A 14480-nucleotide genomic window follows, 5' to 3' on the forward strand; every position below is an offset into this window, starting at 1 on the left:
CCATAATATTGCAATTGTTTTGCACGTTAATTCACATCAATCACAGTTTTGCTCACTAGTAATTGATGAAATTAGGTTGTAAACAAAAAAAACATGTTTAAATTTGGGTCTTAAGAAACAACTGTGTTTTCCCTTTATTGTCTATTTTCTTGGAGCTTGCACTGGTTGTAAAATGCTTGGAACTTTTGTGATTTTGAAACACAGTTTAATGCTTAAATTGCCAATATCATTTTATTTTATTTTCCACAAATACAGTTTTACCATTGCATTTTTCTCTTCACATTAAAGTCGCAGAAAATTTATTTCAAGCCCCAAAAGCAGCTGTCCAAGTCCAATAGTAGCAGCTCCAGCCCAAGCTCAAGCGAGAAGAAGTCGGCATTCCATACCGGGCAGCAAAGAAATTGGAGAAGCCATGTGCTCCAAGCGGTTGGAGGGAATCTTGGCTAGGGGGAGAAAATGGAACTGGAGAAGCCATGTGCCCAGGCAGTTGGAGGGAATCTCGGCTGGGGGGGGTAGAAGAAAATGGGACAAGCAGAATTGGTGACTTTTGCTTGTTCACAGACTGCTCCCAGCTGAACAGCAGCACCCAATTTCTTACAGCACCTCCAGTCATCCATTTTTTATTTTAATTTGGGTTTGGATTCAAAGAACAGCAGCGCCCAATTTCTTACAGCACCTCCAATCTTCCATTTTTTTTTATTTTAATTTGGGTTTGGATTCAAAGGACAGCAGCGCCTGAAGCTTCCTTGCTCGCAGATTGCTCCCAGCAGAACAGCAGCGCCCAAAGCTTCTCTTGTTCACAGACTGCTCCCAGCCAAACAGCAGCGCCCGAAGCTCTTCTTGCATCTCCATTTCTGGTTTTATTTTGGGTTCGGAATCAAAGAGCTACTGGCTGAATCCGAACCCACCCTTGTGTTCTGTTTGATTTACAGTTCCTAATTTGATAGCTTGGATTTCTGCAGTCCTTAGTGTTATCTTTAGGTTTATGATTGAGGATTCTGCTGAAAATTGTTTCAAGAACCATTGTTTCATTCTTCCTGCACTTGTTCTTTGTTTCAATTTCTGATTTGAGTAATGTGCTGGGCTGTTTTGAATCTCAAGAGAATGGAAATTAGCTTGGTTTCAAGTTATGCACAAGGTGTTTGAAAAAATGTCCTTTAGAGCATAATCATTATAATTTTTTATTTATTGTTGAGAATAGTTGGATTAGCTGATGTTGATGATTGTGGTTTAGCTCCTTGAGCGAAGATAACCATAATTCATTCAATGCACGTCCACAACTCCTTCAATTTATGGAAAAGAGTGATGTTAGTGCGAAGGTGCATTGGAGCATAAATTCGGTTTTGTTACATAGCTGTTTCCACTTCTAAATTAAGTTCAATAAATTGCTTCATTTAAATTTTCTTTAGCTTACTTAGTATTCATTTTAACATATCATATAAACCCAATTTCGGATATGCCCAAGAACAAATTTTCATTGTGAATAGCATTGTAAATAGTAATTGGATATAACTCTCCTTTATTTTTTATAGCAGTTAAATTTGGGATTGAAGCAAACCGTTCCTTGAAGAAATGACTTAGGGGCTCCCCTAATATTACTTGGTGAAACTCTTATACATGGGAGTCATTCTCTAAACATTTAAAGATTGAATCAAGTTTTTGGCGCCGTTGCCGGGAAACAATTAGCTTAATTCAAATCTTTCTATCATTTTTCTTTTGGTTCCTTTCTTTAGTTTTCCGTGTTTAATTTCGTGTTGCACTCATTGTGGGTATGATATTCTTGCCTTGTGACTCTTCTTTGTGTTGTTCGCCTGCTTGTTTTCATTATTATTATTATTATTATTTTATTTTTTCTGTTATTTCAATTTATTCTGCCTTAGTTTTTTTAAATCATTTTATATTTTTGGCACTTATGTTTGATGTCATGGGCTAGGGATGACACAAATAGGTTGTATCGCGTGAATCATAGTCCAAGTAGTAGTGTGTCAAGTATTGAATTGGATTATAGCCTTAATTTTGGTTTTGAGACTGATTTAGAAAATCCTTTTTTTGTTGACGTCATGGCCGAACAAGTTCCTAGGATACTTAAGGACTACTTACAACCTACACGAACCATGCAACCATCTTGCATCATATTGCCTGAGAATGCACGGATTTTTAATATCAAGCATGGTATGATGTCAGTGATACCTCAGTTTCATGGAATGGAATCTGAAAATCCATGTCAACACTTAATTGATTTTGAACTTGCTTGCACTACATTCATGAATAGGGCTGTCACTAATGAGATGATTAGATTGCGTCTTTTTCTTTTTTCGTTGAAAGACAAAGCTAAGGCGTGGTTTAATTCTCTTAGGCTAAATTCTATTACTAGCTGGTTTGAAATGCAAAAGGAGTTTTTGCACAATTTTTTTCCCTTACAAAGAACTCAATCTTTACAGGAACAAATCAGTCAATTCATACAGAGAGCTGATGAGATCTTTCAAGCAAGCTGGAAAGATTTAAAGAGCTGGTCAGTATGTATCCTCATCATGGGTTTGAGTCATGGTGATTGGTGAATTATTTCTACACTGCTTTGACCCCTGAATCGAAACAATTTGTTCATACAATGTGTATTGGGAATTTCTTCAATAAGGAGCCTGATTAAGCACTCGGTTTTCTTAATTATTTAGCTGAAAATGCTCAGCAGTGGACTACAAGGATTGACTGGAAACAAATTGCAGCTCAACCATTGAGAGCAATAACTGGTGGACGGTGATATGAACTGAAAGATGACATTGATGTTCAAGCACGTCTGGCTGCAATCACTAGAATATTGGATGTTATGGAGTTGGAAAAAGAGAAGGCAGTAAATAAAGCTCAAGAAGTGTGCGCTTTATGTGTTGATACAAGTCATAAAACTTTGGAATGTCCCGCTTTGTCAATGTATCAGGAGAATGGTATAGAGCAACCTCAGAATGTAAGTTGGGTGGGTCGACCTCAGAATCCACCAATGTCAAACAGTTGATACTCCAGCATGGCGGAATCACGCTAATTTTTCATGGAGAAATTATCAAGGAAAATCAAGTCAGCCAGCTGCACCTCCTCAAGAGTAATTTTCAGCAGTTCCCATTGAGTCAATGCCAGCAGCCTTTTCAACCTCCTAAGATCACTGGATGATACAATTGCTCAGATGGCCGCCACTTTTCAGCAATTTATGGCAAGCCAAAATGCAACCAAAACTCATAATTCTCAGGCCATTAGTGAAATCAGAGGCACACTCCGCAAAATGATGACCACTCTAAACACTTTAGAGAAGGGTAAATTTCCAGCTCAAACTCAACCCAACCCGCAAGTGTACAAGAAGTCACAAGTGCATTCGGTTGAGAATGAAGATGTTAAACCAGTGAAAGTTGTTATCACACTTAGGAGTGGAAAGCAAACTGAGCACGTTGTACCGAGGCCATTAGCTGAAAATGATTCTAAGCTTGATCAATTTTTGGAAGTCTTGGAAGATGTATTTGAGTCACCTAAAGCACATGTTGACCAGGGTGGGGATCAGCAAAAAGAGATTGAGCCTTTGGGTCAGGAAATTGAGGAATTGAGAAAGGAGTATGTTCCTGCAGCACTATACCCTCAGAGGTTATTGTTGGCTACCAAGAGTAAGCAGCAAAAAGAGATTTTGGAGGCGTTCAAAAAAGTGAAAATTAATATTACGGTGCTGGAGGTCATTCAACATTTTCCTTCCTATGCCAAGTTTCTAAAAGAACTATGTACAGTGAAGAGACAATTGAATGTGAAGAAGAAAGCCTTTTTAGTGGAACAAGTTAGTGCAATCATTCAGCGTGAGACTCCTCCAAAGTATAGAGATTCAGGTTCTCCTACAATTTCCATCATGATTGGTGAATCCCGAATTGCAAGAGCCTTGCTGGACTTGGGCAACAGTGTGAATTTGTTGTCATACTCGCTTTATGAGCAACTTGGACTGGGAGAGTTAAAGGCAACTACACTTATGCTGCAGTTAGCCAATAGGTCAATCAAGAGACCGAGGGGAGTTATGGAAGATGTGCTTGTGAAAGTTGACAGATTTTACTATCAAGTTGGCTTTGTAATTCTAGATATGCAGCAGTCAAATGGCAACAATTCTCAAGCTCCTGTCATCCTTGGAAGACCATTTTTAGCTACGTCAAATACTTTGATCGACTGTAGAAGTGGTGTTCTGAAGCTTACTTTTGGGAACATGGGACTTGAGTTAAACGTTTTCAATGCTTGCAAAATGCCGAGTCACTTTGATGACACAAGTGATCTGAATTCTGTAGAAGTCTTGACACCAGCAGAAATTAATTGTACAACTCTTCCTTTCTCCGATGATGAGTTTATTTTTCAGACATCTGAATTTGTACTTAATGAGAAAACTGACCATGCTGATGAAAATTTCGCTGAAGCTTTGGACTATTTTGCAGATTTTTCTACACCACTTGAGGCACAAGTTGTAGGCGCTAAATGGCTGCCCCAGTTTGAGACTCCACCACCACCGGACATACTTAAATCTTCGGAGGAAGAAGTTCGCCAGCTGGAACTGAAATCACTCCCTAGAGATTTAAAATATGTCTTTCTTGATCCTAAAGAAGGCACTTTCCCTGTGGTAATTTCTTCGAAGTTAAATCACAAAGATAAAGCCCAGTTGCTAGAAGTCTTAAGAAAGCATCGAGGCGTAATGGGTGGACACTAGCCGACATCATGGGTATTGATGTTGCTGTTTGTACCCAAAAAATCCATCTTGAGGACGATGCTAGACCAGTTCGAGATGCTCAACGTAGGCTCAACCCTACTATGAAGGAGGTTGTAAAAAAAGAAGTGCTCTAGCTGCTCACAATGGGTATCATATACCCAAGGTCTTAAATTTCGATTTCGACTCAAATTTTGAAACTCCAAAAGTACGGAAATTTCGACGGGAATTTCGATTTTGATGTCGATTTCGATTTTGATTTGAAAAAATAACGGAAACTAGTAGTAAAGCATGGAATTCTTTGTGAAACTTTAGAAATGGTTAACAAACATAAAAATATAAGTTTTAAGACTAATATATTACAAATTAAATACATCTATGTTTTGTATGAGGTGGAAAAATTGTAAAATAGTATGTGTATCAAACATGTTTGTAAGATAATGTACATTAAACATATTCAGTTAATGCAAAAGAAATTCATAAATTATTTAAATATTATTTATTATACAAATATTGATAATTTAGACATAAATGGTTAAATAAAATATTACTATAAGTTTATTTTTTCATATAATTTCAAAAGCACTTGTGATAACCTTTTGTTTTTATAAAATAAATTAAAAGAGAAATTTCACTTCACTCTCGAGGTTTTGATAAATTTCAACAAAGTTCACTAAAATTTTGAGGTTTTGATAAATTTCAGATGATTCGTTGAGATTTCGACAGAAATTATGCAAGACGGAAATCGACTGCCATTTTGATTTTGAAGGTGACAGAAATCGAAAATTTCGACGAAAATTTCGATAGTTTCGTGGAAATTAAAGACCATGCATATACCCCATCTCAGACAATAAATGGGTAAGTCCAACTCAAGTGGTACCAAAAAAATATGGTTTGACGGTTGTCAAAAATGAGAAAAATGAATTAATTCCAACTAGGATGGTCACTGGCTGGAGGATGTGTATTGATTATAAAAAAACTTAATTCAGCCAGTAGGAAAGATGATTTTCCTTTACCATTTTTGGACCAAATTTTAAAACGTGTGGCTGATAATACATTTTACTATTTCTTGGATGGATTTTATGGTTATTACCAAAATGTTGTAGCACCTGAGGACCAGGAGAAGACCACCTTCACCTGTCCTTTTGGCACTTTTTCTTTCACCAGAATACCTTTTGGTTTGTGTAATGCTCCAGCTACTTTTCAGAGATGCATGATGAGTATTTTTTCTAAAATATGATTGAGGATATTTGTGAAATATTCATGGATGATTTCTCTGTTTTTGAAAAATCTTTTGAGAGTTGTTTACATAATCTAGAAGTGGGGGGTGCTTATCTAATGTTCAATTCTTGGTTGTTGCGAATGGGGAAAGTAAATCCTGGTTTAGGGCTTCAGGAGGGATTAAACAAGGGGATCCACTTTCCCCTTTCTACTTGTCCTAGTAGCTTATGTGTTGAGTAGAATGGTGGATAGGGCTGTGGACTGGGAGTTGGCGAAAGGTTTGGAAGTGGGGACAGAAGGAGGGGTGGTTTCTTATCTCCAATTTGTGGATGATACTATTTTCTTTCTAGATGATCATAACCCTTCTTTCAAATGTATTTTGGGTATCCTCCATGTCTTTGAGAGGGTGTCAAGGCTGAAAATAAATTTGGGCAAAAGTGGATTAGAAAATATTAATGTGTTTGAATTAAGCGAGTTGGGGAGCGGCCCTCTAAAAGGGCATTTGGTACTTTAGGCTGGCCTTTGACTTATTCAGGGATCCCTTTAGGAGGCAATCCTAGATCCATGGAGTTTTGGAACCTGATAGTGGAAAAAGAGGCCAAAAGGATTGACAATTGAAATGGGGTTCATTTTTTCCCATGGGAGTAGAATTACTGTTACTCAGGCCTGTTTATCTAGCCTCTCATTATATTATTAGTCTATTTTTAAGATTCCAATGGGGACTGCAAATAAGATTGAGAAAACAATGAGAGATTTCTTATAGGCTAGACTTGGGGTTTCCAGGATCACTTATAAGTAAGGTAGGAAGAGGTTTGCAAGTCTAAAATGGAGGGAGGGATGGGTCTTGGAAATTTGGTGTCTAAAAGACATCGCTCTCGTAGCTAAAAGGTTATGACATTTTCCCCTAGAAGATCATTCACTTATAAGTAAGGTAGGAAGAGGTTTGCAAGTCTAAAATGGAGGGAGGGATGGGTCTTGGAAATTTGGTGTCTAAAAGACATCACTCTCGTAGCTAAAAGGTTATGACATTTTCCCCTAGAAGATCATTCCCTTTGGCATAAAGTGATTAAGCAAGCATGGGTTGGGTGAGAATGGACGGGATACCAATGTTAATTCACGATGTTCATCAAAGAGTCCATGGAAATCTATAACTCAGATTTATCCCTTATTCAATCCTCACATTAATTTTGTGGTGGGGAGGGGTTCTCAAATTCATTTTTGGAAATATCCATGGTTGGATATGATGCTCTATCCACATCTCTTCTCTTCCAATTGAGCCCAGAATAGGATAGTATGATTTCTTTCTTTGTGGTTGGTTTGGCTAGTGTTTGGTTTGTTGAAAACATTTCAGAAGTCTCTAAATGATAGAGATTTGATTGAACTTTCCTCCTTGTTGCCGTTATTGAACAATTGTCATCTTTCTTCAGCTAAGGATACTCGATCTTAGGCTTTGGATCATTTGGGGGTGTATTCTTGTAAAAATTTATTTGAGCTTTTTATCCATTCCAACTCTTGATTTCCTCTATATTCATCTATTTCGAAGGCCAACACTCCCCCAAAGATTAAGGCTTTCATTTGGCTGACTCTGCTTAATAGAATCAATACTAATAATCTATTGCAAATCAGGAGACTTTTGAAGGCATTATCTCCAAATGTTTGTGTGCTTTGTCATTTGAATTCTGAAATGGCATCATAGTTGTTCTTATGATGTGATTTTTCTTGGAGCATATAGAATAAATTACTTGGCATGTTGGGAGAAACCATTTTTTTATAGTAAAAGAAATTTTTTATTAATAGATTAAGAATATACAGCCAGAGAGATCTCCTTAACAGAGTCTGGAAAAATCCAGATAAAACAGACAAAGAAATAAACCGAGGAAAAAAAAAAAAAAACAAACAAATACAACACATAATGCCAACCACGCTAAGTATCAAAAAAGCTCACTCCTATAAAATTCCCTTGCCCCCACACACTGAAGAGAAACCAAATACTGTATCTTTTTCCAAGCCAGAAAATGCAAGATTTATGCCCTAGAAAGAAACACACATTTGCTCCATCCACAACCCCCAAAATATTGCAAAGAAAGAACACTTCCAAAGCGCTGCCTTTTCCTTTTTCCTGCCAAAACCACAAAAGAAACTGCCAGAAAGTCCTCCACTGCCTCAGAACGCACTCAACATTTCACCTAAAATACCAAATAGCTTCTTCCATACCCTCCAATCATAATCACAATGTATTAACCAATGCAATGCAGATTCTGAACAGTTAAACGAAAGAACACAGACGTTTGGAGATAGAACCTTCAAAGATCTCCTGACTCGCAGCAAGTTATTGGTATTAACTCTATCAAGCAAATGGCCTTCCAAATGGATCTATAGAGGGGAAAAGATGAATTAGATCTAGTTAGAAAATCACAAAAAGATTTGCAAGAATAACCCCTGAAGGATCCAAAGACCAAAAGTGACTATCCTAAAAATGACGTTCAACAAGACTAGCAAACAAGATAGCTCATCAATCTCCCTAGCATTCCATGACCTACAAAAATGGAAATTCCAAGAAGGCAAAGGACCACTTGGATCAACAACAAAAGAAGAAACAGAACCATCCTGCCCTGAGCTCAAGTAAAAGAGGCATGGAAAAGAGGTGGACAAATCTACATTCCCCAACCAAGGATCCTTCCAAAAACTACTACCCATTCCCACCATGAACTTAATATGGGGTATGAAGAGGAGATAACTCTAAAAGATAGCTTGCCATGGACTCTCTGAAGAACATATAAATCTCAAATTAGTATCCCACCCATTCTTGTCTAATCCATACTTTTAACAACTATATGCCACAAGGAAGAATTCTCTAGCTGAAACTGCCTAAGCCATTTAGCTACAAGAGCTGTGTTTTTAGACACCAAGTTTCCAATACCCAAACCATCTCCCATGTTGGTGGAAGGAATGTTGGCTAGGTTTTGGAATAAGGAAGGATAGGGCTGCTCTTCGGCAATGCAGTATATTTGCAGTGTTGTGGGATTATGGTTGGAGCGTAATGCATGGATTTTTCCAAGGAAAAAAATTGAATTAGCAGCTGGTTTGGGAGAAGATTCAATACTTGGCCTCTTTATGGCACGTGGGCTTTGGATACTTTAAGGGAGTTAGCTTTTTGGAAATTCAACAAAACTGGAGGAATCTTTTGCTTTGATATTTTGTAGTATTTATTTGTTTTTGTAGCTTTTTTTCCAGAATTTTGATGGAAGATGTCTTATTCTCCTCTTTGTAAAATCTCTTATTAATGAAATCACTTCTTTTTCTATTAAAAAAAATAAATAAAACTTTGACATGATCAATAATGTCAGATTCTTTGTCTTGGGTGATTGGTTGAGTGGGCTTCAAAATAATCTTTTTATCATTATAGTAAAAAACTTGTGTGCTCATGTCCTTAGTCACACCCAAATCATTCAAGGAGAACCAAGGAACCAAACGTATTTCACAAACATGTTAAGCAATGTTACCAATCAAAGATATGTCGTAAGGCTTTGGGCAGAGTTCAGAATGAAGTTGCAGCTGCTCTCACTCAAGCAAGTCAGTTCAGGAGTTCTTTCCTTCATGAACAATATGCTGACATAGAAGAGGTAGGATGATGTGGCAGGACTGCTGATGTGGCTTAAAGAAGTGCTAGTGGGGTTGGGTAACTTGGGTTCAATAATTTTCGTATGGGACCTCTGTGTATAGTTAAAAGACATCTATAAAGGCCTAGTTCTGTTGTAAGATGGGCTGGCCTTTTTTCTAGCTGGGTTTACCTAAAAGCTTAAGCTGTTAGATTGTGGTTGAACAATGTATATCAAGCTTTAGTACTTCCCCACGCATGTAGTATGATAGCACATGGAGTGATAAATACATGATAGGTGGCACCCATTATTTTACAGGGAATATAATAATTTTCTTTTTTTAATAGCAAAAGAAGAATTGTAGAAAGATTTTTTACACAATTAATGCATGCAACAAGACTAGAACCTAGGACCTCCCTCCTAGTAACCAACTTTGATACCATGTTAGATTACCTCTATACCAAAAAGCTTAAGCCATTAGCTCGTGGGGCAACAATGCATGTCAAGCTTGAACAAGAACAAAATTGGCCTAGCTGAAATGTTTGGGCTTTGTACAAATGGACCAGGTTGCTTTTGAAAGAGAGAAATCAGGGGCAGTTGGAGAGTTGAACCTACATCATTTGCTGCAGTTGGCATGTGACTTGTGAGATGCATGAGGATATTCCAGAAAAGACCCAAGATGGCAGATTGGAGTATTGGGAACTCAACTGTGCTGGTTATGTGCCCTGAAAATTCTGGCAGAAGGAGCAAGCAAGATGAGCAGCAATTGGTGGAGTTTCAGGCGGTGCTTGGGGATTCTCTGGTCATTGAATGATGACAAAATTTCAGGGAAGAGACTTTCAAGGGTCACTGTCCTTGGTGATGGTGGAGGTGTTGCAAAATGGTTCTTGGACAGTGGTGTTTGAAATTGAGAGACAGCAGTTGTAAATTTCTTTCCCCCGGAGTCTAGGACAGGAAACTGAATATTTGTGGATTGTGTGGGGACAAAGAAAGAGTGATGAATGGAGAAACGAAGTAGGATCAATGATGGAGAAGATTATTGATGTAATGAAATAATATGGGAGAACATAACATAACACAACAGAACAGCACTATAGGTACTGCGCTACTGCCCACGGGGAAAATTGGGAGAGAAATAGAAAGAAGAAAGGGGAAGGAGAAAGGAAGAAAGTGTAGAAATTTGAATACTGCAGATGGAGAATAAGGGGCTGGAAGTGAACAGAAAAAAAAGGAAGAATAAAAATGAATGAGAGGGAAAAAATGGAAAACTGAAATGGAAAAATGAAGATCAAGTTTGGGCTCTGATACCAAATGATGCTGGACAGCATCATGGATTTGCTGCCAAGGGAGAAATTAGAAGAAGTTGAGGAGGGAAGGGAGAGGGAAGAAGAAGGAAGGAGATACACTTTAGGAAGAAAAGACACATTAATTCCCAATTCAGTTTCAACAATGACCCCCTCCTACATCCCTTTCACACACTATTTATAAGAAAGCTACAATACCAAAATTTACACATATACCCCTAAAAATACAGGAAATTGCAAACAAACCCCTGAACAAACATTATAAATAAATCCCCCAATTCACATAATCCTATACTAATTAAACTAAACACACAAGAAGCTATCAACTAAACTATTGATCAAGCCTTCCAAATTAGTTTCCAACAAGGGTCTACCATCATCTTGCTTCTTGTCCTACATCATAGTCAAGCCAAATATTTGAGCTCTGACTTCTGAGTAGGCAATTGTAAAACAATAAATGAATGTTGGAATTTCAAGGATGGCCATTTGAAACCAGATCTTGAATCGATTCTCCTTTAATTTCTTAAAATTTCCTTGAAGTACCATTAATTTTTTTATTTTTCCTTAGAGATTAAAAGCTTCCATTAAAAAGAAAGATAAGGATTCATTGTTCTAAAAGCATATTGCACAAAGTTCTTTAGTTTTTTTGTTATACACTTTATGGACAATTTTCTTCAAACAACTTCATTTAGTGCCATCTGCATGTGGTAGTGTTCATCCTATTGCCAAGTAGCAAGGCCTCTAGAGTCAAAAATCAGAAGCTGAAAATATGCCATCAACACAAGGAACTTCTGAGCTATATGGGAATGTACATGATCCTGGATTAGTCTGAAAAATAAATAGATAAATAAAACATACCATATATGTGCAACATAGAGTTGGGGAACAAAAATCAACTTACAGGGTACTCAGTTCTCCAAAATCACCAATATAATCAGGTAATGGTCCAACGATATTGCAACTTCTCAGTACTCTGTGACAAAATAAAATGTGTTTTTTCAGGCAAATTTCCAAAAATACATTCCATAAATTGCATACCATAAATGTATTGAACTTACAAGACTCTCAAAGATTTGGCATTACTCAATGGAGGAAAATATTCTTCTTTTCCATTTAGGTCACTGATCCTCCTGCATAAAATTTCAACCAACAAAAAACATAATTAAAATACAGATCCATAAAAATGGACCAAAAATTAGTGTTTGAGATGAGGTCTCACTAACAAGTCACTTATGTTTTCTAGAAGAGAAACGCCAGATGGAATTGGCCCTTTTAGACCAGTTCCTAGAATCACTCTGTCATTAGAAAATATTAATTTCGATTAATTGTTTGAAGAATGAATTTATAAAACTAAAAGCAATTAATATCATGCAGGGGAAAAATTTTACAATCTTCTAATGTTTTTCCAGTTCTGAATAAAATTGGGTATGCTTCCGGTGAAGTTGTTATCTGATATCCGACTGCATTATAGAGAAAAAACAGAGAGAGAAAAAAAAAAACAATAATCAATTTAGTAATGCTAAATTGGTACTTGATGCGTGTATGTGAAAACAACTTCAGTGACTTACACGTCTTTCAATGCGGTCAACTTTGCAAATGTTCCAGGCAGCTCCCCAGTAAAATAGTTTGAGCTCAAGTACCTTCAACCAAAAAGCCCATTTGATCACAAGAAGTTCCAAAAAAGAAAAACACAAACACACAACACACGCAGAGTTGAAGAGTCGAAGAAGGGTTTCACAAGTATCGTAGGCGGCAAAGATTCCCGAGCTCTGGCGGTAGAACTCCCGAAAGCTGATTGGACGTCAACGTTCTGAACATTTGGAACCGGAATTATTCAATAACGAAACTTCAGTAAGGTAGTGTTTGGGAGCATGGGTTTTGAGGCATAGATTTAAATTTGTGTAATTTTGGAGGAAACTAAATATAATTCTGTACTATATTTTGTCTAAATTCGCACAAATCCAAATCTAAACTTTGAAATCCATGCTTCTAAACAAAGGGTAAAAGAAAATTTTCAGCAAGATGAAATGGAAAGAGGAAATGAACGGGAATTTAGAAGTTACAGGCTTGCAAGAGTGCTGATGTTTCCAATCTCTTTGGGGATCGAGCCCATCAATCGGTTTACCCCGAGGGTGCTGCATCAATGACATTTTAATTTATTAGTCTTGCAAAAAAGTAGAAGAATTGAAGATGATGATGATGATGATGATGATGATGATGATGATCGTTAGAGAGAGAGAGAGAGAGAGCTCATACATGTTCACCAGGGGCAATGAACCCCATTCTGGAGGGATAGTGCCGTGAAGGTAGTTGCGTGAGAGGTCGCTGTGTCACAGTGAAGTTAGTTAATGGAGAACCAGACAGAATATGAACTTTTATTTAAATAAATTCGATATAAGTATGGAGAAAAATGGAATTCACAGGGAGAAGAATTTGTGTTACTTGGCATTTGGTATTTTGAAATAGGATGAATTTAAAGTTAAATAAAATAGAAAATTAAGTGAATAAAATATGAAAATAAAATTGTTAATTTTATTAATTTTTATTTCTATCTATTTTTGAGATTTTTTTTCTCCTTGAATTCTAATTACTGACATCCTCTATTTTATGAAATTATTGACGAATATATTTAATAGATTTGTCCGGTCATCCCATAATTAGGTGTTTATTGTGTGTTTTGCTATGTTAGATTAAAAGTAAATAAATCATTTCTCGTTTCTTCATTTCATATAAGAAACAATAACTAACTCACTATTTCATCACGTGTGCTTTATTAAGCTTACATTTCAAATATCCAAACCATTTAAGTTGCGCTTAGAACTTATCTTTAACCGATATAATGCCTAAATTATTGCGTATATATTCATTTCTTATTTTATCTTTTAATTTTAAGTGTATTTTATCATCACATAACACGCCTAACACACTCTTCTATTTTACCCAACTCATTTTATTTCTATGTATTATATCTTTTTCAATTTTCCTTTCCGTTTGCACAATATGTCCAAGATATCAAAATTAATTAGCATTATTAATTTCTTAATTATCTAGTTTAATCTTCTCACTACTTATACTTCTTACATTACTAAAATTACATTTCATATATTATGTCTTATTCCTACTTATCGTAAAACTTTTCAACTTTAATGTGGTTTTTCAAAGTTCTAACTTAGATTCCACTCTGGTCATGTTGTGTTTGTGTGGCTCTTATACTTGGTGGGGTTCATAAACAAAAGAAGAAAAACATATGGATGTATTGTGCAGTAGGCACTCGTCGACGAGTGAAAGCAGATAAAAATCTCAGACATGAATTCCTAAGAGTCTCGACCAGGATCAACTAGGTCAACTCGTCCCCTAAAATCTCAAACATGAATTCCAGAGAATCTTGACCAGGAGCTCAACCAGGTTGACGGCTGTGAGAAAATTTTCAAATTTTGAATTGGAAGGTAAGGACGGTTGGGTCTTTGGAGGGAAACTTCCATAGGGTTATTATATATGTCATTTTGGGCATATTGTGAGTGAGAGATGGAGAGAAGATCATTGTATACCATTGTATTGTGTAATCTTTGATCTTCATAGTGAAATTTTTCTCTATTGTTCTCGTGGATGTAGGCTTTGCCAAACCACTTAATTCCTGGTGTCATTGCT

General features: G+C 36.7%; 2 protein-coding genes across 2 annotated transcripts in view; one reads left to right on the forward strand and one right to left on the reverse strand.

Annotated features, from left to right (window-relative positions):
- Positions 1-13177, reverse strand: part of LOC131150969 (probable leucine-rich repeat receptor-like serine/threonine-protein kinase At3g14840) — a 54928-nt gene extending 41751 nt beyond the window's left edge. Inside the window, exons 1-8 of the mRNA XM_058102097.1 lie at positions 13089-13177; positions 12896-12967; positions 12571-12642; positions 12401-12472; positions 12221-12292; positions 12056-12127; positions 11891-11962; positions 11734-11805 (exon numbers count right to left, since the gene is read on the reverse strand). Coding sequence (XP_057958080.1) covers positions 11734-11805; positions 11891-11962; positions 12056-12127; positions 12221-12292; positions 12401-12472; positions 12571-12642; positions 12896-12945 — 482 coding nt within the window. The 5' untranslated portion in view covers positions 12946-12967; positions 13089-13177. The remainder of the gene's footprint in view (positions 1-11733; positions 11806-11890; positions 11963-12055; positions 12128-12220; positions 12293-12400; positions 12473-12570; positions 12643-12895; positions 12968-13088) is intronic.
- Positions 2673-5002, forward strand: LOC131150977 (uncharacterized). Its single transcript, XM_058102110.1, has 2 exons — positions 2673-4325; positions 4443-5002. The coding sequence occupies exons 1-2, from the start codon at positions 3173-3175 to the stop codon at positions 4709-4711; spliced, it is 1422 nt and encodes a 473-aa protein (XP_057958093.1). The 5' UTR covers positions 2673-3172; the 3' UTR covers positions 4712-5002.
- Positions 13178-14480: the final 1303 nt, after the last annotated feature.

This window comes from Malania oleifera, chromosome 1, assembly GCF_029873635.1.
Source record: "Malania oleifera isolate guangnan ecotype guangnan chromosome 1, ASM2987363v1, whole genome shotgun sequence".
NCBI lineage: Eukaryota > Viridiplantae > Streptophyta > Magnoliopsida > Santalales > Ximeniaceae > Malania > Malania oleifera.